This window comes from Chionomys nivalis, chromosome 10 (genome assembly GCF_950005125.1).
Source record: "Chionomys nivalis chromosome 10, mChiNiv1.1, whole genome shotgun sequence".
Classification (NCBI taxonomy): Eukaryota; Metazoa; Chordata; class Mammalia; order Rodentia; family Cricetidae; genus Chionomys; species Chionomys nivalis.
The window spans coordinates 57,997,388-58,023,539 of record NC_080095.1 but is presented as its reverse complement, the minus strand read 5'-3'; the positions used below and the strand labels follow the sequence as shown (position 1 = coordinate 58,023,539).

Genomic DNA, 26,152 nt, shown 5'->3' with positions numbered 1-26,152 from the left:
AACAAGGTTTTTAAAAATCTTGACATTTTTCTAAATGGAGAAATGAGGTCTCAAATTGATACTGAGAAGAGTCTTATTTGCCAATTTGTAAATGATACCGAGTAAGCACATCATGAATTCTCCAAATACTCAGATGGCACTTCATGATTCCTAGTAGTAAGTTTTTAAGTGACACAAGACTGTAATAGGCAGAGAAGTAGCAGAACTTCATTGTGTGTGCAAAAGTCAGGTAATATATTTAGGGAAAAACTACATTTTAAAGCAATTTGATAAAAATCAAGGAAAGAGGTACAAATGTAAAATACAGGAACATAGTTAACTGCATATTATCAGCAGAAAATGGTGTATTTATACTTAGAATATTTCATGAGTTTCTGGTGACTGTTACTTGAAGCAGTTTAGGAAGATTAATAACATTCAACAAAAGAAGGCAAGATAATATTTATAGCTTGATACTTATGGTGGTATTAGGAAATTTTTATTTAGTCAGAAGCCTAGATAAAGTTCCTCAACTACATCACTTCAGTAAGTTATTTTGTCTTTGTTGGTTAGGTTTTATAAATTTAGGAAGGCTGGACATAGTAACCAGTAGTGTCTTGCAAAAAAAAAAATTAGAATTTTCTGGGGAAATATATAGCTTCTTGGAGTAATGGCACAAACCTTTAATCCCAATACTCAAGAGGCAGAGGCAGGCAGATCGCTGAATTGAAGCCAGCCTGTTTTATAGAGTGAGTTACAGGACATTTGGGACTACAGAGAGAAACCCTGTTTTGAAAATATAAAACAAACAAATAAAAACATTTAGAAACATTCAAGAGACCCAGGCATAATGCTACATACCTGTAATCCTAATAAAACTCAGGAAGCTGAAGCAGGCTGATTATCTCAAGACTAGGTTAGCCTGGTCTGCACAGTAAGACCCTGCCTCAAACAAAACAAAACAAAACAAGAATTCAAGAGGATTAAACCATTGACTAGTTAGAGGGAGAAATAAAGGATTCTAAGGGGGTATGTGGTGTGTGTCTTTGTTTTACTTTTTTGTTTTGTGTTTTTCCTCTTTGTGCCTAGAACCTAATACACTCTAGAAAAGTGCTGTACCACAGAGCTGTACACCCGGTCTGCTCTAAGCCTCTCTACTACTTCTGTTGTCATTATTTATAGTTAGAGAACGCAAAATTCTTCTAATTAATCTGTGAATTTCACTGTCGCTCATGTTTTGAGAGTGGCTATTTGCTTTCTTGTTTGTTTTGGCCTTTCCTGTAGTCCTGACCTTACGGCAGATCTATTTGTCTTCATATTCTAGGCTAACAAGTTGAATTGTTCTTGAAGTTACAGTCGAGTGGGTTGACTTACCTGAGTAGTTTGTGGGAAGTCCCTGTTCGTTCTGTACTGCCTCCTCCTCTTCTGCAGCTTAGTTACATCTGAAGAGATCTGGCTGACAGCCTGGCCTGAGATTGCTCTAGATCCTGCTTTCACAACACTTGTCCGCACAAGTGTGACTGTAACTTACCTCAGGGCTGATCCTCTGTTCAGAGTGCTACTGTGCTGCTAAGATCGCTGCCCATGCATATCTCCAATGTGCACCTCTATGGAGCCTGACGTTCCTCTGTTAGATTGACATTTGGCTCCTTTTCCCTTAAAGGATCATGTTTAGTTTTATGTAACATAATCCTAGCTTGAAGACTACCCCACCATTTCAGTAGCGTAGCAACCTTAATTATGTCATCTAACATTAGGTTCATTTTTAAAATTTATACCTTAAATGACAGAAAATAGAATTTTGAAGAGTGGCATCTAGCTAAGTTTGAGTTAGAAAAGGAGAGAGTGAGTCAGAAGGGTAGGATGTAGAGGTTAACTAAGGTCAGATGTTTGGCTGGGGGAGAGCAGCAAGGTCAGTGTGTGAGGAGGCCAAGACAGAGATGATGCATCTGAGTACAAGCTTGAATATGGACCATAGCACATGTAAAAAACAAACACAACTAGCCATACCTTTGTGCTTTCCGTCTGACTCGTGGTTGAAAGATTTAAGCTACAGTAACTTTAAAAGGAGGCAGACAGGAGAATAGGGGAATGCTATTCGTTCAAGGACAGTCAGTGTGTCTGAATCTTAGTGATTTACCTACTTAAGGAACCAGCAGTCTCTGTCATAGCCTCACCCATTGGGCAAAATGCATCCATCCGGGGCAGAAACATCGTTACTGTATGAAAATGCACTAATGTGGTTCTCACACATCCATAGGTATTATGGTCGAAAGATGCTTTTCCTCATGATGGGTCATCCTAACTTTGAAAAAATGCTTGAAAAGTATATCCCATCTAAAGATTTGCCATACATTAAAGAATCTGTTAAAAATTTACGGCAAAAGGTATGTAAGTTGTTTGTTGTGTAAAACAATTTAAAAAGCAAAGCTTATAAGCTAGGCTCTCACAGCGCTTGAAAGGTGGAGCAGGAGAATCAAAGGAGTTCAGGTTATCCTCAGCTACATATTGAGTGTTGGTCTACCCTTGACAACATAGTACCCAGTTTCAAAAAGACCGGTCCACGCTCCAAATAAATAAATAAATAAATATTGGATTAAGAAATAAATACAAATAACTAATATATATTTTTCCAAAAACATAAAGAATAGTAACACCTGTTTTTTAGATCATTTCTATGTTACCCATCTTGAAATAAGGTTAACCTGCAATTCTAAGTAGATATATGTACTATCGGACTTGAAGAGTAAATATTTATTGCTTATTAAGATTTAAATTATGAGGCTGGAGCAATGGCTCAGTGGTTAAGACCATAGGTACTCTTCCAGAGGACCCAGGTTCAATACCGAGCACCTACATGGAAGCTCCCAACTGTTTGTGACTTGAGTTCCAGGGGACTCAGTATCTTCTTCTGAACTCCAGGTACCAGGCTTATAGGCAGGCAAAACACATAAGATGATAAATAATTCTTAAAATAAATCTTAACAAAAAACCTAAATAATAGTAAGATACTGTTTGAAGAAAATATTAAGGTAATATGTTAGGATGTTGTTTGGTCTGTTACAATTGTAAGCTTGCATTATTGTTCTGAAAGTTTCCAACCAAATGCTGTTCAGCGTAGCACTTCATTCTGCAACTAGAATTTTTATTTTTTGTAAAATGAGGATAGGAGAAAAAATGAGAAAGCACATTTATTTTTAATGTGTTTAATATATAATTCTTATATTGTAGCTTTATGTCTTTTTTTAATGACATGGGCTCAGGAAGACTGATTTATAAAGGGATATTACAAAGATATATAGTAACAGGCATCTTAGAGCTATTCTTCTGTCTGTCGATATTGACTATTTCATAGAGATTCTTACTCGTATAGAACTTATTAAAATAGCCGTGCAAACAGCTGACTAAAATGAAGTTGATCGTATTTATGAGTCATTTCCAGTACAATAAATAGAAAAATCTATAATTTTGTGTGTGTGTTTGTGTGTTTGTACCGTGATAAGTGTGTATGTAGGTTAGATAGAGGACAGCAGTTTTCCTTCCTGTGGATTTTAGGGCCCAGCCTCCACCCAATTTTGGCAGCATTGCCTTTACCCACTGGGTTTTAAATGGTGCTAAGCCAATGTGTGTTCTTGCTCCAGGTTTATATAGAAATTCACTACTTATGGGTTATGTTTCTTTTCTGTATACATTTTAAGCCTTGAGAAAAGTACTTTAAGTTTTGGGAAAATGGTTCAGTGGTTAAACGGTGATAACCTTGCAGAGGCCTTGAGTTCACCATCACAGTGGACAGCTCACAACTGCCTGTAACTCCACCCCAGGTGATCTAATGCCCTCTTCTGGCTTCCATGGGCACTGTACTCGATCCTATATGTATTCAGATAATCAAAAATAAAATGTAATCTTTTTTTTTTTTTTTTTTAATTTTAGAGAGTAAGACAGGGTTTGGTGGTTCACACTTTTCATCCTAGCACTTGGCAGGCAGAGGCCAGTGGAGTTCTGTGAATTTGGCTAGCCTGGTCTTGAGTAGTGAGTTCCAGGCAGTTACATGGTAAGATCCTGTTTGAGATAAAGAGTGATTATGAATTAGATCACTAATGGACAAAGCCCAGGGTTAATCCTCAATACGGTGGTGATGGGAGAGTGTATAATCATAAGCATATTAACATACACTGTAAATTTGACAGTGCTGGCATCAAAACCTGTTAGTTTACCATCACTCCCAAGGTATTTTGTGTATCTATACCTTTAAAAACCTCTATTATTAAACATTTAGCGTTTCACACATTTATCGTGTGTGTGTGTGTGTGTGTGTGTGTGTGTGCAGTTGTGAGCATGTCCTCATGAGCTCGTGGAGGTCAAAATTACTTTGTAGTATTGGTTCTCCCCATTCAATTCTACTTTTATGTAGGTTTCAGTAATTGAACTCGGGTAACAGGCATGCACAGCAAGTGCTATTACCCACTGAGCCATTTCTCCAGGCTCTGTAAAACACACTGTGTGTTTTAACAGGCTGCTTTGAAAAGCTTCTGTGTAAGTTAATGCACTGCTAGTTTAAATATGTCTCCCATTGACTTTTATTTCCTTACAGGGTTTGGGAGAGATACCTCTAGACACGCCGTCAGCAAAAGGAAGGCGTTCTCACACTGGCAGTGTTGGACACACGAGGTCATCATCTGTTTCTCGAGATGCTTTCAGTCCGGGTGAAAGGTAATGTAACCAGAAGTCCACACTATTTAAGAAATGATATCAACTTCATGTTCTCATGACCTAGTTCTGTAGTATTCGTCAAACTTAATGAGTCTTAAATGTTTAGTAAGAACCTAGAAAATCTGAGATAACTAACTTTAATTGGGCAGTTATATATACCTGGAAACTTTACATGCACCTTAGTGAAATTGTAGTGTTACTGAACTTACCGGTATTAGGCTTTCTTATACAACCCAGAACTACCTGCCCAGGGTTGGCATCACCCAAAATGGGTTGTGTTGGGACCAACTGGAGTCCTGGCCTTCAGCTGCTCTTCCCTGCTAGAGCCTTCTGATTGGAGTTACTAAAAGGTGTGCCTTGCCTAGAGGATCAGAAGATGGGATTTTCACCTGTTGGCCATTGACTGCTGGGTATTTAAGCCTCCATGGTGCTATGAAAGAAAGGGCTTCGTACCAGTGATTAGTCGTCCGTGTGTCTGTCTCTGTGTGTGTTTCCTCAACCTCCAGCCTCTTGCCCGAAGCTTGCGAACTGTATTGTAGGGCACAGAGCGGTTGAGTTGGAGGTCCCACCACGATATTGGTTGGGAACTAGGGAACACTGAGAGGTCGCCCTTGGGTATATGTTAGTCCTGACGTCCTTCGCTTGGTTCCAGGCCATGCAGGCAAGGTAATTGGAGGCCCCACTGAGATAGAGAGGTAAGCTGACAGGGTCGTTCCCGGCCAACAGTATCTTCTCTGCCTTGTTCAGAAAACAGTCAGTCGCTTAGAGAGGAGTTTGATGATTTAGAGGATAGTGAGGAATCATCGAAAGATGAGGAGGAAATCATACGTAGGGAAATAAGAAATATTTGTAGAAAACTGAGAAAATGTAAAGTAAAATAAGATTCACACCCAACTCCCTCGGCCCCACTGTTAAGTAGGGGCTCTAACATTGAACAAAACAAAGGAGTTTGCTTCCGTCCTACACACATGGTTGCACCAGTAATGGAGGTGCCAGACACCAACAACCCAGGGCAAATAATTCGCCAACATTTTGCAATACAATTTAAAGAAATGAAGCAATTGAAGGAAGCTGTTGCTGCATAGGGGGCTCAAGCACCCTTTGCGTTGGCCATGGTAGAGTCTTTCTCCGCTCTGAATTTAACACCAAGTGATTGGCAGCAATTATGTCGTGCTGTCTTATCTGGGGGAGATTATCTCCTATAGCAAGGGGAATATCAGGAAAATTGCATGCAAATGGCCCAGTTAAATTCTCTAGCAGGTCAAGCTCAATGTAATCTAGATATGTTAACTGGGGCTGGGGCTTATGCTGATTTGCAGCAACAAATTCTGTATGATCCAAGAGTATTCGCCCAAATAGCTGGCTGCTGCCACTAAAGCTTGGCAGGCCCCTCAGCTCTCAAATGCAAAGTACCTGCAGTCTCTTTGTAAAACTGTTGAGCCAGTGGCCACACACGGAAAAGGAGAAGCAGCAAGTCAGCCCTTGGGATATTTGTGTCCTAAGTCGATTTCTCTTGGGGCAAGTGATAAGACCACTGGGACTCGCGCTTGCCCTACTCTCTCAAAAGTCATTGAACTTTATCCGAAGAATCAGAAGGCCCTTAGCAGGAAAGAGCAGCTGAAGGCCCAACAGGGTTGGATTCTATCGATCACTAGTTAAGAAAATGCCCTACAGACTAATCTTAAGGAGACTCTTTGACAGTGACTCTAGCTTGCATCAAGTTGACATAAAACCAGCCAGAAAAAATTTATATTTTTTATATACATATACCTTGAAAATTGTCTATGTATTTCAGTATAAATTTAATAACAAATTCAAGTCTGGAGTTGGCAGGTGCTCAGGCCTGGACCTGGGGGGGTGTCATCCGTAGGGTGTAGCTTGCGTGAAACCCGGGTCTGATGCCCAGCATCTCATAAACTGACAGTCCTAACACATGTCTATCTCCCAACACTTAGGAGACTGACTCTATAGCAAATTCTGAGGTCAGCCTGGGCTCATTCATTTAATATGCTTTTTAAATTTTTTGCTTGGTATGTTTATTAACACCTGTAATACAGCTCTTGGGAGATGAGGCACAAGGGTTTTATGAGACAAGCTTGGACTACATACCAAATTCCAAGCCAGAATGAACTACAGAATGAGATTCTTTCTCAGAAAAAACAAAATAACAACAAAATGCTCTTGATTTCAGGCTGGTGTGTTGGTGTACTCCTGTAATTCCAGCTACTTTTGAGGCTGAGGCAGGAGGATAATGAATGAGTTCACTGGCCAGTCTTGTGAGACCATGTCTCCAACAAAAGTGAGGACTGAAGGGTTGGTTCTTTGGATGCAGTGCTTGCTGTGTAAACATGAGCACCAGAGTTTCATTCTCAGAATTCATACAGATTAAGACACAGCAACCCTGTGTGCTGCCCAGTGCTGCTCCTGGATGCGAGCAGACGGCACTCCTGGAAGCGCTGCTCCTGGATGAGAGCAGACGGCACTCCTGCAAGCTCACTGGCCAGCTATTCTGGCATCTGCAGTGATAAAAACACAAGGGACCTTGTCTGAAACAAAGTGGACAGTGACCACTGACACCGAAGGTTGTCCTCTCACCTCTACATGAGTGCCATGGCATGTGAGGGCCTGCATTTCCACACATGGTGTGCACATACATTGTGTGCACACACAAATATATAGATAGATTAGATAGATGGATGGATAGATAGATAGATAGATAGATAGATAGATAGATAGATAGATAGATATAGTATGTTTTAATAATGCTGGCCACTCACAACATAGTAGCTGCGATAGGAGGTTCCAACAGCAGCATAGGGAAAAGGAAACTCCTAACATTGAGAGCTTAGAGAGAAGAGTCTCAGGTTAGAAGGCAGGATCTCTGACCTCATCAGACTAGTAAAGGGATTAGGTAAGGTTTAAGGCAGTAATGTTGGCACTGAACCCTGTTGTTTTACCTGTATTGAAGCTGCTACATGTTAGGAGTTTAGGAGCTCAGTGAAGGCACTAGATAAGATAAAAGGCATGGCTAATATCTTAGGTGCAGCATTTGTGACATAGGATTCCAGCCTCTTTGCTTATATTTTGAAGAAGAGCTTTATTCAACAGGTTACAGGGAGATAGGGTCCAAGGGATTTTTGGAGGTCTATTTCCTGTTGAAATTAGAACATTGTAGGAACTAAGATAAAGTCTCCCTTCTTCATCCCATACCAGTTGGTCAGGGAATAGTATTTATATTTGTGCATCAAGAGGATGCTATCCAAGTGAGTGTATGTGGCATGCTGGACTGTGGTCTGAATGAGCTGAGGTTACAGACAGCTTAGAAAGGGGCCTTCCAAGTACCAGTTTTACATCCTATGTTTTAGATAAAGATTCTTGGTGTGGGTGTGTGTGTGTACATGCTCTGATGCATGTATATGCAGAGGCCAAAGTTGACATTCAGTGCTTCCCTTTGTTACTCCACATATTATATTATATTTATTGGTTTGTTTATTTAAAACAGGGTCTTTCTGTGTAACCCTAGTGTCCTCAAACTCAGAAATCCACCTGCTTCTGCTTCTGCTTCTTGAGCGCTGGGATTAAAGATGTATGTTCCCACATCCAGTTTAAAACTGCTGTTCTTGACCAGACTTGGTGGTGTGCACCTTTAGTCCCAGCACTGGGTCAGCAGAGGCAGGTGGATCTTTCTTTTTTATTTATTTATTTATTTATTTATTTATTTATTTATTTATTTATTTATTTTTCAGGTGGATCTTTCTGAGTTTGAGACCAACCTTGACTAGATTTTTCAGGGCATCCAGGATTTATAGTGGAACCCTGTCCCTAAATAAATAAATAAATAAATAAATAAATAAATAAATATAAAGAAAACTTGTGTCTGATTTTCTATAGACTTGGACCATGTGTCTTTGTTTGGTGTCTGTCTGTAATCTCAGCCTTTAGTAAAACTGTGCTAACTTTGGGGTCCCGTCCAGCCATCACCTGCTCTTAGGGCTTCCCAGCACTGGCATGCCGCATCATTTCTGAAATTTAAAAACTGAATTTATGTAAAAATTTTTAATTTTAGATTTTGTAGGAAGTAAAAATGAAATCTGTCTTCTATTTTAGGGAAGTAACTGAAGTTCGAGAAGCCCCCAGAAAACCAGCTCCTCGAAATTCCTTAGAAAGTGCTGAGTACATTAAAGTCATAACAGGTTTATTAAATGCAAAAGACTTTCGTGATCGTATTAATGGGATTAAACAACTTTTATCAGATACTGAAAACAACCAAGAACTTGTTGTTGGCAACATTGTGAAGGTAAGAAAGTTAATTTTGTTAAGCGTTTTGTGTGTGTGTGCATGTGTGTGTGTGCATGTGTGTGTGTGCGTGTGTGTGTGTGCATGTGTGTGTGTGCATGTGTGTGTGTGCATGTGTGTGTGCGTGTGTGTGTGTGCGTGTGTGTGTGTGTGTGCGTGTGTGTGTGCATGTGTGTGTGTGCGTGTGTGTGTGTGCATGTGTGTGTGTGCATGTGTGTGTGTGCGTGTGTGTGTGCATGTGTGTGTGCATGTGTGTGTGTGCGTGTGTGTGTGTGCGTGTGTGTGTGTGTGTAGAATTCAGAAGACAGATTTAGGGAAGTCGTTTACTCCTTTCACACATGGAACCAAAGGATCAAATTCGGGTCCTTGCTCTCAAGATTTTCATTTGTAATCTAAATGAAAAAACATTAATGTAGCAAATTACTCAAAACCATGGAACTTTATTTATGTTATTTGAAAGTATTAAAAATAAGTTTAATAACAGGAATGGATTACATAGGATTTGCTATGTTAAAAATATGGTGGGCAGTTAAAATGTAATAGGAAAAAAATAAGACATTGGTCATGTAGGGGCTGAAGAGACAGCTCTGAAGTTGAGAGTGCTTGTTCTTCCAAACGACCTGAGCTGAGTTTCCAGCACCCACTCTGACAGCTCCTAGCTGCCTGTAATTCTGCTGCCTCTGGCTTTGAGGAAATCTGTACTAAGTGCCCATTCCACGAGTGCACACATACACACAGTTAAAAATAAACAGAAAGAAAAAAAGACAGTCAGTAGAAACTTCTTATACATTGGTAAGCTTGGTATTCAGAGAGTTCTCAGCCTGGCTTCAGTAAATATATATATTGAGAGAGTCAATACATACTCTTAAATGAAAATTTAAGAGACCTAGTATTTGCTTTATTACAGATGTTAAAACTTTTTATGTGTTTTAGAAATCAGTAAATAAAAATAGGATATATACTTATTTATATATTTATATAATTTTTAATGGATTTTTAGATAAAGAAACAAGGGCACGGAGATCAATAAATATTGTGGTATGAGCACAGGTTTCTTCTGTTTTACTAGAATTTAGTTCAGTTAATTCTATTAGTAATTTATTAAATTCCATTTAAAGTTGGCATAACTACATTAAACTTGACAAGCATACCATAATTACTTCTTAATTCCAGTGAGTCATTTTCTAGTATCTGTTAAATAAAAGTAAATCTCTTGGTTAATTTTTTTTTTTTTTTTTTTTTTTGGTTTTACGAGACAGGGTTTCTCTGTGGTTTTGGAGCCTGTCCTGGAACTAGCTCTTGTAGACCAGGCTGGTCTCGAACTCCCAGAGATCCGCCTGCCTCTGCCTCCCAAGTGCTGGGATTAAAGGCGTGCGCCACCACCGCCCGGCCTTGGTTAATTTTTTTTAACAAGAAAAATTAAAATAAGTAAGTATAAAGAATGATTAGTTAATGGCCTTAGCTTCACAGAGTAACTCCTTGATTGCCTGACCCTACAAAAGGCTTATTTAACATCCATTGTATTATGTGGTGAGATTTATGAAAGTTAAGGAATCTGAAGAAGCAGGAATAATAAAATATCATATTAAAAAATAATAAAACTCGACTCTGAGGAGGCTGGGGAGGTAACTTTTTTGTAGAGTGTTTGTCTAGCACACACAAACATGTTAGGTCCCCAGCACCTCATAAGCTAGAGTGTGGTGCATGTGCATAGTTCCAGGTCATCCTCAGCAGCCTCTGTTGTGTGTGTATGGGTGGAGTGCGGGGCCCCTGAAAAGCTTAGAGATATAGCTTGATGGTAGAGCACTTGTCTAGCATGGAAGCATGAGATCTTGGCTTTGATTCTTACTGTAGTTTAAGGGAGGGAGTTGATATTACATTTAATTGTCCTACCAAAATTATGTCAAATCCGGGTGGTGGTGGTGCACGCCTTTAATCCTAGCACTCGGGAGGCAGAGGCAGGTGGATCTCTGTGAGTTCGAGGCCAGCCTGGTCTACAAAGGGAGTTCCAGGACAGGCTCCAAAGCTACAGAAAAACCCTGTCTCGAAAAACAAGCAAACAAACAAAAAAAATAAATGTGCTAACCAAAATTATGTCAAATATCTGCGGTAAAATTTCCTTGTCTTCTGTTCTGCATAAAGAGATTATAGGAACTTTCCCTGAGTTCTTACCATCAAATGAGGCTGGCCTGCATCTTAACTAACAGCACTTTGATTATGTTTGCAGTCAGCCTCCTATCAAGCCACATTTGTAGCCTTTGTTTATTAAACATTTTTGGGATGATTTTTACTACCTGTAAACATTTAAATTTGACAAATCATAAAGTTTTTATTATCTGAGTTAAGTTTAAATAGGGTATGTGTGTGGTAGCCAGGTGTGGTGGTGGAGACCCTTAATCCCAACACTCAGGAGGCAGGCTCAGGCAGAACTTGTAAATTTGAGGCCAGCCTGATCTACAAAGCAAGTTCCAGGACATCCAGGACTGTTACATAGAGAAACCCTGTCTTGAAAAGCAAACAAACAAATAGGGTGTGTGTGTGTGTTGTGTGTGTGTGTGTGTGTGGTGTGTGTGTGTGAAGAGTAAAGTAGGAGAAATAAGAAGTGGCAAACAAGGATAATGTAAGAGGTATAAACATTGTTTTACTTTAATTTACCAATTTATTTTCAGATTTTTGATGCTTTTAAGTCTCGACTTCATGATTCCAATAGCAAAGTGAATCTGGTGGCTCTAGAAACAATGCATAAAATGATTCCTTTACTTCGAGACCACTTGTCTCCTATAATCAACATGCTAATTCCCGCAATTGTGGATAACAATCTGAATTCCAAGAACCCAGGCATCTATGCTGCTGCCACAAATGTTGTTCATGCACTGAGTCAGCATGTAGGTAAGGAATCTCAATTGGTATTCAAATGATTTTTATTTTACTCCTTTGCTTTCTTAGTCTATGTGTTTTTTATATGTTGAAATAAATAATATTTGTACCTTACTAGTATATCCTAAACTTTTTTCTTAAATTATTTTCATGATAAAGTATTTAAATTGACTGTGTTTTTCACTGAGTTCTAAATTTTTTGCCTCATATTCATTAAATTAAATGGATTATAGATTTAAATGTAAATATAGCATTAGCTATATTTTAGGACATTACATGGTAACATCTTCAGGACATCACATAAACCTTTAGGAATCATTCTAAAAGCATGATCCATGCATGTCAATAAACTGGACTAAGAGGGTGGAAAAGATTGTAAGAGTCAGAGGACCAGGATATCTGCTATAAAATAGTGTCTTCTATCTATGTCAGGGAGTTGCATCAATTTAATACTAACAATATGGACATGTAAGGAAAACTGAAACAATGTTGTTACCAGTTGACATGCCAACATAGATAGGGGAAATCTCACAGGACCTCACTGTTAGATGAAGAGCCACAGGCATTATTGGCTGCTATGAGAGGGAGACTCCATGTTCTCCAAGGATAAGTCCGTGATAGGCCCAAAACGCATATGCATATGTGTAGGACATCATGGACTCAGCTGATTGTGTGTGTGTGTACAACTACATATGTAACAGTAATGAAGAGGTTATGAAGTTGAGAGGGAGTAGGAGGGGTATAAGGAGTTGAAGTAGGTACAGTGTTTGTGATGGCAATGTTGTAAATATTCATACATGAAATCCTCAAAAAAATAGTGTCAAAAATACTTCAGTTGTGTTGATGAGATATCTCAGCAAGTAAAGGTGTTTTTACCGAGTATGACAATGTGAGTTCATACAAGACCCACATGGATGGAAGGAAAGACCCCTCCAGCCTTTACAGAAGCCCCTGGCTTGCCTGGAACTCTCTCTCTGTAGACCAGACCTCAGACTCACAGAGATCCACCTGCCTCTGCCTCCCGAGTGCTGAGATTAAAGGCGTGCGCCACCACTGCCTGGCTAGATGCAAGCTTTTAAGGAACCGTTCCCAGTAGCACTAAACAGAACACATCCAATGTGAGATGTTATCTAACAAGGAAGCTTATTAAAGACAAAGACTCTTCCCTGGATTCTCATTGTGTTTGCCTAGGATGTGACAAAATTCCAGACTCCCTGAAGGAAAGCAGTCTTCTATGTAAATCATTTTATATGTTTAGACAATATTGTTATGACTGGGATTGAATACAAAGACAGATACAAGACAAAATCTTCAGGATTGCAAAGTCCAAGTGTGAAGAAATCAGATGCAAGCAAAACAACTTTGTTTTTTAGATATCTCATTATGTAATGTGCACACACAAAATTAATTTTTTTAATTTAAAAAAATTATATTAAGCAGCTAAAGAGAAAATATGTATCCTGAGACAGAAACCTTAGCATAGTAGACAGAGCTCATATCTAGAATATATAAATAACTGTCAAAACTCACTCAACCTTGAACAAAACAGATCCAAGTAGAAAACAAGAAAAAGACATGAAGAAGCTTTTGTCTGACGAGGACATGCACATGAAAAATGTGCCCACAAAAGATATTCAGCATCACTTTGCCTTAGTGAAAAGACACCAATCACTATATGAGTGTAGTAGGAGACTGTTTGTTCATTTCCTGGCCTCCCAGACTCCCAAAATAAATCACACAGAAACTACATTAATTACAACACTTCTTGGCCTATTAGTTTATGCATATTTCTAGCTCATTCTTACCTCTTAAATTAACCCATTTCCATTGTTTTATATTTTACCATGTCATGGCCTATTGGCAAGATTCCAGCTGGCAGCTTGCTTCTTTCCCCTCTGGCAGCTCCATAGCATCTTTCTGACTCCGCCTCCTTTCTCCCAGCATTCACTTTACTTTTCCCTGCCTACCTCCGTTCTGCCCTGCTATAGGCTCAAAACAGTTTCTTTATTCATCAACCAATAAAAGCAACACATATACAGAAGGACTTCCCATACCATATGAGTATTAGAACAGCTCATTTTTTTTTTTTTTTTTTTTTTGGTTTTTCGAGACAGGGTTTCTCTGTGGTTTTGGAGCCTGTCCTGGAACTAGCTCTTGTAGACCAGACTTCATTTTTTTCTTTTTAAGTGCGGCTGAGGCTAGAAAGATGGCTTACTAGGTAAGAGAGTTTATTGCTAAGTCTTATTCCCAGGATCCATGGGGTGGAAGGGGAAAGCTGACTCTCCCTGACCCCATACTTTATCTGTTGCACACATGTATCCAAACACTTTTATGTCCAGAAAGGAAGGAAGCAGGAAGAACCAAATGCTTGTGGGGTCCAGAAGTAATGGACCTTGAGTGAGTGTGTGTGTGTTTTTTTCTTGTTATTTTGTTTCTTGAGACAGTGTTTCTGTGTGTATCTCTGACTGTCCTGGAACTCGTTTTGTAGACCAGGCTGACCTCAAACTCACAGATCTGTCTGCCTCTGCCTCCCTAGTGCTTGGATTAAAGGAGAGGACTGCCTGCCTGGCTCTTGAGTACATTTCTAATGAGAGTATAAATAGTACAGCCACTCTAGAAAGAATTTCAAGTTTCTTTAAAAACTGTTGGGCCTCATGAGGCCCAGTATAACTTCCTGAGCCTAACTTGAGTTGGTGTGAGGCCTAGTGTAACTTCCTGAGCCTAACTCAAGTTTGGAGACCTGTCTCTGGCTATAACTTCCACACAGCCAGTGACTCAGCACAACCTGACCTAGGCCCACCTCTGCCCAGTCGCTGCTAACATAGCAGAATATTATTGGCCCTTGTTCCTTCTTCCGCCTCGGCCCATTCTAGGTTTCCCACTCCTCTATCTCAGCCTATATAAGTTTCTTCCTAATACAGTTAAACGAGATCCTGCTTTGACAGACTCCCAACTCAGTGTGTGTGTTTCTCTCTGGTGGCCAGACACGAGGTCTGAGTCGTCCACCAGCCCGCTTAGCCCCAGGGAAAGTCCTGCAGGTCTTGCTCTGCCCCTGCCCTTTCTGCCAGAGAACCCAGTGAAAAACAAAATATAAACTTAGTGTAAGTCATCATTTAGACTACATCCAACTCATGGCATATCCATGGAACACTATTAAGCAATAGGAAAGAACAGACTTGATACTTGGGTTGATTCATACTTGTATGATTCACAGAGGCATAATGCTATTTAAAAAGCTAAATTGAAGTCATATTCTCGTTTGTTTGATTTACTCATATTTTCAAAAGGACAAAATCACTTAGGTGATGAACATTCTAGTTGTTCCCTGCATTGATGGGTGATAGGGAGGCAAGTATTGATATTTTTATATTTTACATCTTAAGTGTTCTGCAGTGGCCCCCTTTTTTGAAGGCAATTCCTCAATCCACGGCACTGATTGGAGATTTTAGAAACTTCTGAAGGCAGAACCCATTTTAAAACAAATGGTTGGATCTTTGGAGACACACCCTTGAAGGGAATATTAGGACCCTAGCCTCTCCTCTCTTTTTCCTTCCTGGATTCCATGAGGTGAGCTGTTTATACTACTGTCAGCCTCCATGATGTCCTGTGCTACCATAGGCCCAAAGTAAGGGCTAAGTGAGCATGGACTCAACTGAAAACATGAGCCCAACGCGACCTTTTCTCCACTTAAGCTGATTCCCTTGTGTTTTATCACTACAGAAGGGGAGTCATTAGCACAGTGTTTATGGTGAAGAAGCCCTTCTGTATCATATTTGCTGTATAAATCATATGTAAAGAAATGGAATAGGCTGAGCAGTGATGGCACACACCTTTAATACTAGCACTTGGGAGGCAGGCGGATCTCTGTGAGTTCAAAGCCAGCCTGGTCTACAAGAGCTAGTTCCAGGACAAGTTCCAAAGCTACAGAGAAACCCTGTCTTGAAAAACCAAGGGGGGAAAAAACAAAAAGGAAGAAAGAAACGGATGGAATGGAACTATGTACATTCATGCCCTATTTTGATTTTTTGTTTGTTTTGTTTGTTTGTTTGTTTGTTTGTTTTTCGAGACAGCGTTTCTCTGTATAATAATTCTGCCTGTATTGGAACTTACTTTGTAGACCATGCTGGTCTCAAACTCAGGGATTTGCCTGCCTCTGCCTCCTGAGTGCTGATACTGAATGTGTGTACCACCACCACCTGGCTTGATTTTTTTCCTATAGTTATGTAAGATATAGCCTTTCAATATAAAAGGCTTGTCTGTACTATCTTTACCACTTCCTGTGAATCTTTTGAATTCTGGAGAAGGGAAAATTTATGTATTTATAAAAAATTCTAAAAAAAACATTAAATGTAAAAACATTCTCCTTAAAAAACATTTTTTGCTGGTATTGTTTTATAATAAAGCCACCAGCATTTGAAAGTAAGATGCCCAGGAGATTGACAGCACTTTCCCTTCTATGCCCGGTGATAATTTCTTTAATGGTCAATGGGTACTTTCATTTCATCCTTGCCACAAAAATATTACTCTCTTAGAAAACTATGAGTAGGGATTAAGTCTGCGGACTTCTTAAGTTGGAATATTTACATTGTGGAAATTATTGCTTTTTCCTGTTCATGCTGTTTAATCAAAGTTATTGAGTGCTCTTTCTTAGAAATGTCTCTTTTTCTATTTCAGATAATTACTTACTTCTACAACCATTTTGCACAAAAGCTCAGTTTCTAAATGGAAAAGCAAAACAAGATATGACAGAAAAACTTGCTGGTACATAATTTTAAGTAATGAGTTTTAAAGTAATATGAATTTTATTATGAATTTTATAGGGATATATTCATTGTACTTAGAGTTCATGGACAAACATTTTCATGCAAGTATGTTGCATACATTGGCCATATGTCACTTCCCACTGTCTCCCCTGGCACCTTCCCATTGTTGCTGTTCAGTCTTTTAGGCCAGACTTTCTTCTACTTTCACGTCCTATATGCATAAGGAATTTGGGTTATGTACATGAAATTTATGACCCATAAATGAGGGAAAACCTGCAATATTTGGATTTCTGAGTCTGACTTATTTTGCTTAAGATGATTATCACCAGTTGTGTCCCTTTTCCTGCAAATGATTTTATGGATAAGCTGATGGGTATTTTCATTTAATTCACCATAGCTGCCAATTTAGTATCATTGCTATACGGAATAGAAGTAAGAACCTTTTAAGACATGTACTTACTCCAAAATATTCTTTTAAATAACTCCAAGACTGAAGGTGTAGTTCTATAATTGATTGCTTGCTTAGCACTCTGAAACAGCCTGTGTGTGATGCCCAGCATTTTGTACTCTTTAAAAGAGGGAATATGAAGATAAAGAATCTGCCCTTTGTTAGATGGGCATCAACGTCAATGTGATGCTCATGGAGGACCAGTTGGGTGATTTCACGATGAAAGCTCCACGGATTGAGCTCTATAAATTGTATTTAACTGCATTTGGAAAACATTGACATTTACTATAGGTTTGATGTTTCTTTCTCTTCAGCATTTTATTTTCCTGAACGAGTTGTCACATATGGCCCCCTGACACCTGAAGATCCCAGTCTTTACAAGTTTTGCCCAGTTTTGTTTGTTTGTTTTTAAGGCCTAATCATTTAGGACAAATAGCCTAGGGCAGAAGTCCATATTTGGGATATTTGATATTTAATAGACCTTGAACTTATTTCAGGGAAGCTCTGACTATTGCCAATGTTTTGTGTTTCAGATATTGTCATGGACCTTTATCAAAGGAAGCCTCACGCCACGGAACAGAAAGTGCTGGTGGTCTTATGGCACCTCTTAGGGAATATGACACACAGTGGCTCCCTACCTGGAGCTGGCGGAAATATACGAACAGCCACAGCTAAATTGTCAAAAGCACTTTTTGCACAGATGGGTCAGAACTTATTAAACCAGGCTGCATCTCAACCACCGCATATCAAAAAAAGTTTAGAGGAATTGCTCGATATGACAGTTTTAAGTGAATTATGAGTTTTTGATGAAATAGTTATGATGAACAGACAATTTACATGATGACAAATTAAATTTTTAAGCTGTATTTTGCATTTTGAGTGCCTGCATTTCATGTTACATTAATTAATGTAAATTAAGTCATTGGCTATGTTTATTTGCAGCCTCTCTGTGAGTACAGATCTGACCTTCTAGCCATCACATGAAAACCTAAAATAATTAATATAAACTAGTAGTCATGAAATCAATCCATGGCACCTGGAATGAACTAAATTTTCAATGTTTTTGAGACAAATCCTGCTCATTTGCACTATTCTATAGAAACTGCAATTTGTTGCCCCATTTGTACAATTAGATTTGTAATTAAAAATATACTTTTTATTATGTAATCATGTTCTGCTATGTCTCATTACTCTGCCTTGTTTTATGAAATGGAAGAAAAGTCATTTATCTATGTTATCACAAAAGAAGTTTTGTGTGCTGTTTGTGGATAACATGTTTCTGAATCAGTCTGCTAATATGATTATGCAGTATTAGCTTGCTATTGCTGCTGTGTTATTATGGCATATTTGCTAAATTTTTGGGTTTAATCATCTGCACAATTGTGAAATTAACAAGTTGTAATAAAGCATGATGACCAAAGCTTAGAAAACATTAACCATTTGAATGCACGTTTTAGAAACGTGTTGAATGTAACTTTATTTTTGTGTGCAAACACTAAGTTTTTAATTTCTGTATGTCTGTCCATTTATAAAGGTGTTATTTTGCTGCCCAGTTGTGTAATTCTCAAAAATAGTGCCAGGTCTTCTATAGTTTTTCTCAGAATTCTTGGGCTTACACATACTGTATGCATCCTAAAGGAGAAAAGGAATGTTATAAAATAAAAGGATTTATTTCTGTAGATGTGTGGCAGGTGTCCTGTTTTTCTAACTCTCATATATGTTAAACTGAAGCCAATGCTTTAGTACTGACCTGTTCTTCATTTCATCTGCCCTGTCAGTGGTTACCCAAGAGTAGACCCTCTCGGCTCCTCTCCTGGCTTCTAAGAGCTAGGCTAGATGCATCCTAAGGCGGTATCTTGTTCTAAAAGTCCAATTCTCTGGTTGTCCTTTTCTCCTTTGTGTGTCAGTGAGTTTCCCATCTATTTGGCTGCCTCTGGGGAGGGGTGTGCTCTGGGAGGAAGCCAGGATCTTGCAGATTGTAAATACGTACTCGCCAGCCCTCTACTCAACTCCTCCAGCTGCTGTTTTCATCTTATGAAGTGGTGCTGTGTGTATATAATTTTTGAGCAAACAAGCAGAAGTATGATTGAATGTTGAAACTATTTGAAAGTTAGCGAAAGGACAGTGAAGACTTAAATTACTTTATAATTCCATAGACCATATAATTTCTTTTAGGTAAACTATAGGCCTGTAGTTTAGGTTTGTAAATTACAGACTTCTGAGTAGGGTCTGAAAGTAATTTTTTTTACTTTATATTTTGGTGCGGGACAATGGTCTATATTCTGTCAATTATGTTTTAAATAAACGCTGATTGGCCAGTAGCCGGGCAGTAAGTATAGGTGGGACAACCAGATAGGAAGTAGAGGCCGGTCAATTAGAACAGGAGAATTCTGGGAAGGAGGAAGCCATTCCTCCCCAGTCCTGTCCCAACCACAGAAGAAGGAAGATGTGATTGTCCTACTGAAAAGGGTACTGAGCCATGTGGCTAACATAGATAAGAATAATGGAATAATATAAGTTATAAGAGTTAATAAGAAGCCTGAGCTAATGGGCCAATCAGTTTATCATTAATATAGACCTTTGTGTGATTTCTTTGGGGCTAAATGGCCGTGGGACCTGGTGGGAGGACAGAAACCAGGCAGGACAGAAACCCCAACAATATTTTTATTTATTTATTTTTTTCCATTTTACATACCAACCCCAGTTCCCCCTCCTTCCCCTTCTTCTGTTTCCCACCTTGTCACATCCCACCACCCATCCTCTCAGAGGGAGTAAAGCCTCCCTTGGAGAATCAACAAACTCTAGATACCAAGTTGAGACAGGACCAAGTCCCTCCCCCTGTATCAAGGCTGAGCAAGCTATCCCACCATAGGGAATCGGCTCCAAAAAGCCAGTTAATACACCCAGGGTAAATCCTGGTTCCACTACCAGGATCCAACCACCCAAACAGATCAAGTCACATAACTGTCCCTCACATTCAGAGGGCCTAGTTCAGTCCCATGCTGATGTGGGAGTGATTTCTTTCTAATCTGTTGCTTTCGTTGGTTAATTAATAAAGAAATTGCCTAGGCCCATTTGATAGGCCAACCCTTAGGTGGGTGGAGTAAACAGAACAGAATGCTGGGAGAAAGAAGCAGATTCAATGAGTCGCCATGATTCTCGTACTCCAGACAGACGCAGGTTAAGATCTTTCCTGGTAAGCCAGCTCATGGTGCTACACAGAATATTAGAAATGGGTTAGATCAATATGTAAGAGCTAGCCAATAAGAGGCTGGAACTAATGGGCCAGGCAGTGTTTAAAAGAATACAGTTTCCGTGTAATTATTTCAGGGCATAAGCTAGCCATGCGGGCGGCCGGGAGATGGCAGCCCCGCCGCTCCTATTACAACACCATGCAAGTTCCCCAGCAGGTTCTCCAGCTGTCATTCCGGAATCCCGAGCTGCCACTAGCTCCCGTCAGGGGTCTCTCACTTTCTCCATCATGATCTTGACACTCCCCTTGCTCATATAATCCCTTTTCCCTCGCTTCAGCTGGACTCCAGGAGCTCAGCCCAGAACTTGGCTGTAGATCACTAGATCGGCTTCCATCAGTTACTGGATATAGATTCTATGATGACAATTAGGGTAGTCTCCAATCTGATTATAAGTGAAGGCCAGTTGAGGTACCTTCTCCATTATTGCTAGTAGTCTTTGGTGGGATCATCCTTGCAGATTTCTGGAATTTTCCTAGCACCAGATTTCTCCCTAACCCCAGAATGGCTCCCTCTATCAAGATATCTCTTTCAAGCCCTGTGGTGGTGGTGCACACCTTTAGTTCCACCACTTAGGAGGCAGAGGCAGGCAGATCTCAGTGAGTTTGAGGCCAGCCTGGTCTACAAGAGCTAGTTTCAGGACAGGCTCCAAAGCTACAGAGAAACCCTATCACAAAGAAACAAACAACAAAAAAGCTATCTTTCATTGTTCTCCCCCTATGCCCTTACCCCAACTCATCCATCCTGATCTCTCATGTTCCTATCCCTCATCTCCTCCTCCAGCTCCCCGGTTTACCCGAGAGATATTAACTATTTCCTCTGCATGAGGCCTACCATACAAATCCTTCTTAGGGTACTCCTTTTTACCTAGCTTCTCTGTGAATTACAGCCAAGTAATCCTTTGCTTTACATATAATATCCACTTATGAATGAATACATACTGTGTTTGTCTTTCTGGGTTTGGGTTACTTCATTCAGAATGTTTTTCTAGTTCCAGCCATTTGCCTGACAATTCAAGATGTGCTTGTTTTTTTTTTTTTTTTCTGCAGGGTAGTACTCCATTGTGTAAATGTAGCACATTTTCTTTATCCAATCTTCCATTGAGGGGCATCTAGGTTGTTTCCAGGTTCTGGCTATTACGAATAATGCTGCTATGAACACTGTTGAGCAAATGTCCTGTGGTATGAGCGTGCACCCTTTAGGTATATGCCCAAAAGGTCTTTGTTTTGTTTTGTTTTAAAATGTATTTATTGTGTATATAATGTTCTGCCTGCTTTGGGCCTACACACTAGAAGAAGGCATCAGATTTCATCATAGATGGTTATGGCATCAGATTTCATCATAGATGGTTATGAGCCACCATATGGTTGCTGGGAATTGAACTCAGGACCTCTGGAAGAGCAGTCAGTGCTTTTAACCTCTGAGCCATCTCACCAGACCCCGCCCAAAAATTAAGAACTCTGAAGATAAAACTTCCATCTAGATTAAAATTATAACTTTTTATTAATTCTGTAACCAAGATTATATTCAGATAATTGCAAATTGCATAAGCAAAGAAATATTTATTGCATATGTTTATATGTATATATGGAATATAACACATGTAATGTTTATTTGTGGTGAGAACACTTAAAGCCTCAAGCAGTTTGCAAGGATACATTAACATCGAAACCATGATATACAACAGATGTACAAAACTTATTCCAAGTGAAGCTTGCTATCCTTTAATGCATCCCCCCATGAGTCCTACTTACTCCCACTTCCTTGAGTTCAACCATTTTAGGTTACACATTAGATCATTTTTGATGACAGGTTAGGTTATGTTTGTGTCTGCACCTGGTTTATTTCACTTATCATAATGTTCTCCATTTACCCCCAAACTGCTGCAAATGATAGGGTTTACTTTATTGACTAAAGAGTGTTCCATTGTGCATATATCATATTTTCTTGAATCACTGAAGAATGCTTAAATAGCTATTGCTGTCATCAAACACCATGATCAAAAGTATGTTGGTAAGGAAATGTTTATTTGGCTTACACGTCCCCATCACTGTTCATCACTAAATAAAATTACGACAGGATCTCAAGCATGTAGTCAGAGACTGCTCGTTTCTTTCCCAGCCACCCAGCCCTGAAATAATCACACAGAAACTGTATTAATTTCAGTACTATTTGGCCGATAGCTTAAGCATATTTCTAGCAAGCTCATACATCTTACATTAACCCACCTCTATTAATCTGTGCATCACCATGAGTTTGTGACCTACTGGCAAGATTCCAGTGGGCACCCACAGGCGTTTTTCTATTTCAGCAAGTACATGGCTTCTCTTGACACCACCTACTCTCCTCTATCTGCTTGGAATTCCCACCTTGCCCTATTCTGTGCTGCAATAAGCCCAAAACTTACTGCTGCTTACTGGCCTGGTCCCAATGGCTTGCTCAATCTTCTTTCTTTTAGAACCCAGGACCACCAGCCCAGGGATGGCACCACCCAAAATGGGTTGGGTCCTTCCACATCAGTCACAAATTAAGAATATGCCCTACAGTCTTGTGCACCACCCTCTCTTATGGAGGCATTTTCTTAATTGAGGTTCTCTTCTCAGATGACTTTAACTTGTGTCAAGTTGACATTAAAATCGTTCCACACAATGGGTTTCATATTTCTTGTACTGTGAATAATTCTGTAATGAATGTGGATATGAAGAAATATCCTTTATCATATCAATTTCATTTCCTTTTGCTCTCTACCCAACCATACGTGAATTTTCAGAGCATTGTTTACTAGCTCTATTTTTAAATTTTGAAAATTTTCAATTTTTTTTGTCATATTGTATGCATAATTTAAATTCTCAACAATAAGATACAAGGTTTTTTCCCTCCACATCTCTTGTCTTTGGCAGAAAGGATGCTAACGGGATCGATGCGACAACTCATTGTGCTTTTGTTCGTTGTCTCCTTGTCTGCTTTGAGATAGGGTCTAGCCTTGAAGTCATGATCCTTCTGTCCGTTCCTCTAGGTGTTGAAATCACAAGTATGAGCCACTTCATCTGATTCTTCATGTGTTTAAAGTGTATTTCTTTCGTGACTAGTGATGTTTGCCAATTACTTGTTTGTTTAAAATTACACTTCTTCGTGTGTGTATGTGTGTGTGTTGTATATGTGTATACAAACACACAAGCTGCAGCATGCATGAAGGGGTTGGAGCAAAACTTTCAGGATCCATTATTCTTTCACCCTGGGAGCTCAGACAGTAGAACTCGGGTTGTCAGAATTAATGGCAAATGTCTTACTTATGACCCCTCTTGCCTTCCCATTTATTTTCTTCTGCTGTTGAGTTGTGTGCACATTAAAAAAAATAGTGTTCTTTGTTTTTTTGCTAGTTGTTTGAATTTCCTTTCAAAGTTGAACCTTAATCCTTTATCACCATTGTGGTTTGGAGGTATTCATCTCATTTCATATGTTCTCTCTTTACTTTGTTAATTGTTTCCTATTCTGTGTGGAAGTCTTTTGGGGTTTGGTTTGATTTGGTTTGGTCTGGGCACAGGCTCTTGATACCTAGCCCAGACTGGCCTGGAGCTCCCATGTTGCTCAGGCAATCCTAGAATTTATGCTGATGCTTCTGCCTCAGTCTCCAGAGGGCTGAGATTATGGGCACATGCAGAAGCTTTTTAGTTTGATGCATGTTTATGTATTTTTTTTTTGAGATCTGTGATTTTGAGGTCATAGTTTTAAAAACCTCCAAGACTTTAATTTTTTAAAGATTAATTTATTTTTATTTTACCTGTATGAGTATTTTGCATTCATATATATCTATGCACTTTGTGTGTATGGTGCTTGTAAAGGCCAGAAGAGAACCTCAGATCCCCTGGAACTGGAGTTAAAGATGGTTGCTAGCCACTTTGTGTGTGCTGGGAATGGAACTCAGGTCCTTTAGCAAGGACAAGTGCTCTTAAACCCCTAGCTAGCTCTCCAGCTCTCCAGATCCACTTTCATGAGATTTTTCTTAAGAAAACGTGGAAATGGCTGATCTTGGAACATCATGCTAAGTGAAAATAAGCCAGACTGAGAAAGGAAAATACTGCATGATCTCACACTGAAGGAATAAGCCAAACCAAAAACCCAAAGACGTAATTATAGAGAATAGAGCAGACAGGATGAGATTGGCAGTTAGAAAAACAGTGGTTATAGGGTTGAAAATATGAAATAGTGGATACCTATCATGAATGAATGTAGCTAGCTAATGTACAACAGGAGGACTGTAGTTAACAGGACTGTGTTAGTTGTCTGTTGAATAAATATGCTCCAGCTGCTTCTGCTCCATACATAGATACCAAGGAACCCTTGTGAGACAATGAGCATATGAATTTGCCATAGAACTGCTTTCCTGTCTATGAAACCCATCATATACTAGAAGAAGACGATGAAGAGAAGAAGGAAGAAGAAATGGGGGGGGATGCTTCCCAAATGCTGAAATTACAGGACTGTGTCACCACAGCTCAGCTATGTTATGTTTTTTTTTTTTTTTTTTGGTTTTTTCGAGACAGGGTTTCTCTGTGGTTTTGGAGCCTGTCCTGGAACTAGCTCTGTAGACCAGGCTGGTCTCGAACTCACAGAGATCCGCCTGCCTCTGCCTCCCAAGTGCTGGGATTAAAGGCGTGCGCCACCACCGCCCGGCTGCTATGTTATGTTTTGAAAAGCATAAAAAACAAACCTTATCCTGAATAGTTCAGAAAGAACCACTTTTCTCCTTTACCAGTCTAGGTCTTAGAAAGAAGTAGAGAGAATACCAAAATCAGGATTTGAGAAGTTACTGTTTACAAAGGCGGGCTTTAGGAAAATCTGAGGTCTGGAAGCAGCAGCAGCTGATGCGGAGACAGACACTTTCGTCAGACCTGAGACCCCTGAACAGAGACAGGGAAATGAATATCCCGCTTCACTCCTCCACGCCACTCAGTCAAGGACAAGTGGCTGGATCCAACAGGAACCAGGAGCAAGGGAATTCACCAATACAGTATGTAAGAGTCAGTCTCCAGAGAACAGAGCAGGCTGGCTTAGAATTGGTCAGGAGGAGGAAATGTATTATGGTAATAAATAACCCTTTTCTCTTTAGATCTTCTTGTTCTCAGAGTCTAAGATCAATTGACTTTAAGCACTGTGTTATAGATACTAGACTATAAACCACAGTATTTGACCTAATGCTTTTTCTTTGTAATGCTGGTAATTGGGATATGCAATTTATTTTAAGTTAAACTATGGCTCAGTCTGTTTTGAAAGTGGCTTATGTGTTTTTTTTCTTTCTGCTGCTCCTGTTTTGAGTCTTGTGTAGTCTCTGCTCACCTCAAACTCATGCAGTTCAATATTACCTCTACCTCCTGATTCTTCTGCCTCTACCCCACCAAGAGTGATTATAGGCATGCGCCATGATGCCTGGGTAATTTATGTTTTCAGTGGTGATAAACACATTTTAGGTTAACCATATGGAATATGGTTAAGAACTCCAGCGCTGTGGATTATTGGGACTTTGAGGAAAACAGTTAGTGTGACTGTTAAGGACTGCCCTCTTTTGGCCTCCCTAGGAACTGCAAGCATGTAGCCCACATACATATATGCAGGTAAACAGAGAGCTGGGTGGTGGTGGTGCACACCTTTAATCCCAGCATGCAGATTTCTGTGAGTTTGAGGCCAGCCTGGTCTACAAGAGCTAGTTCTAGTACAGGCTCCAAAGCTACAGAGCAACTCTGTCTCGAAAAAAAAAAAAATCAAAACCAACCAACCAAACAAATAAAAATAGTGCCTTCTCTTGATTACTCCTTCAGATGTTAAACACT

General features: G+C 39.5%; 1 protein-coding gene across 2 annotated transcripts in view; it reads left to right on the top strand.

Moving 5' to 3' along the window:
- The window catches only part of Togaram1 (TOG array regulator of axonemal microtubules 1), a 64,595-nt gene extending 45,851 nt beyond the window's left edge, over positions 1-18,744 (top strand). For both annotated transcript variants that reach the window (XM_057782758.1, XM_057782757.1), the window contains 6 exons: positions 2,240-2,366; positions 4,571-4,689; positions 8,797-8,986; positions 11,655-11,874; positions 16,537-16,623; positions 17,607-18,744. In XM_057782758.1, the coding sequence (XP_057638741.1) occupies positions 2,240-2,366; positions 4,571-4,689; positions 8,797-8,986; positions 11,655-11,874; positions 16,537-16,623; positions 17,607-17,872 (1,009 nt within the window). In that variant the 3' untranslated portion in view covers positions 17,873-18,744. The remainder of the gene's footprint in view (positions 1-2,239; positions 2,367-4,570; positions 4,690-8,796; positions 8,987-11,654; positions 11,875-16,536; positions 16,624-17,606) is intronic.
- Positions 18,745-26,152: the final 7,408 nt, after the last annotated feature.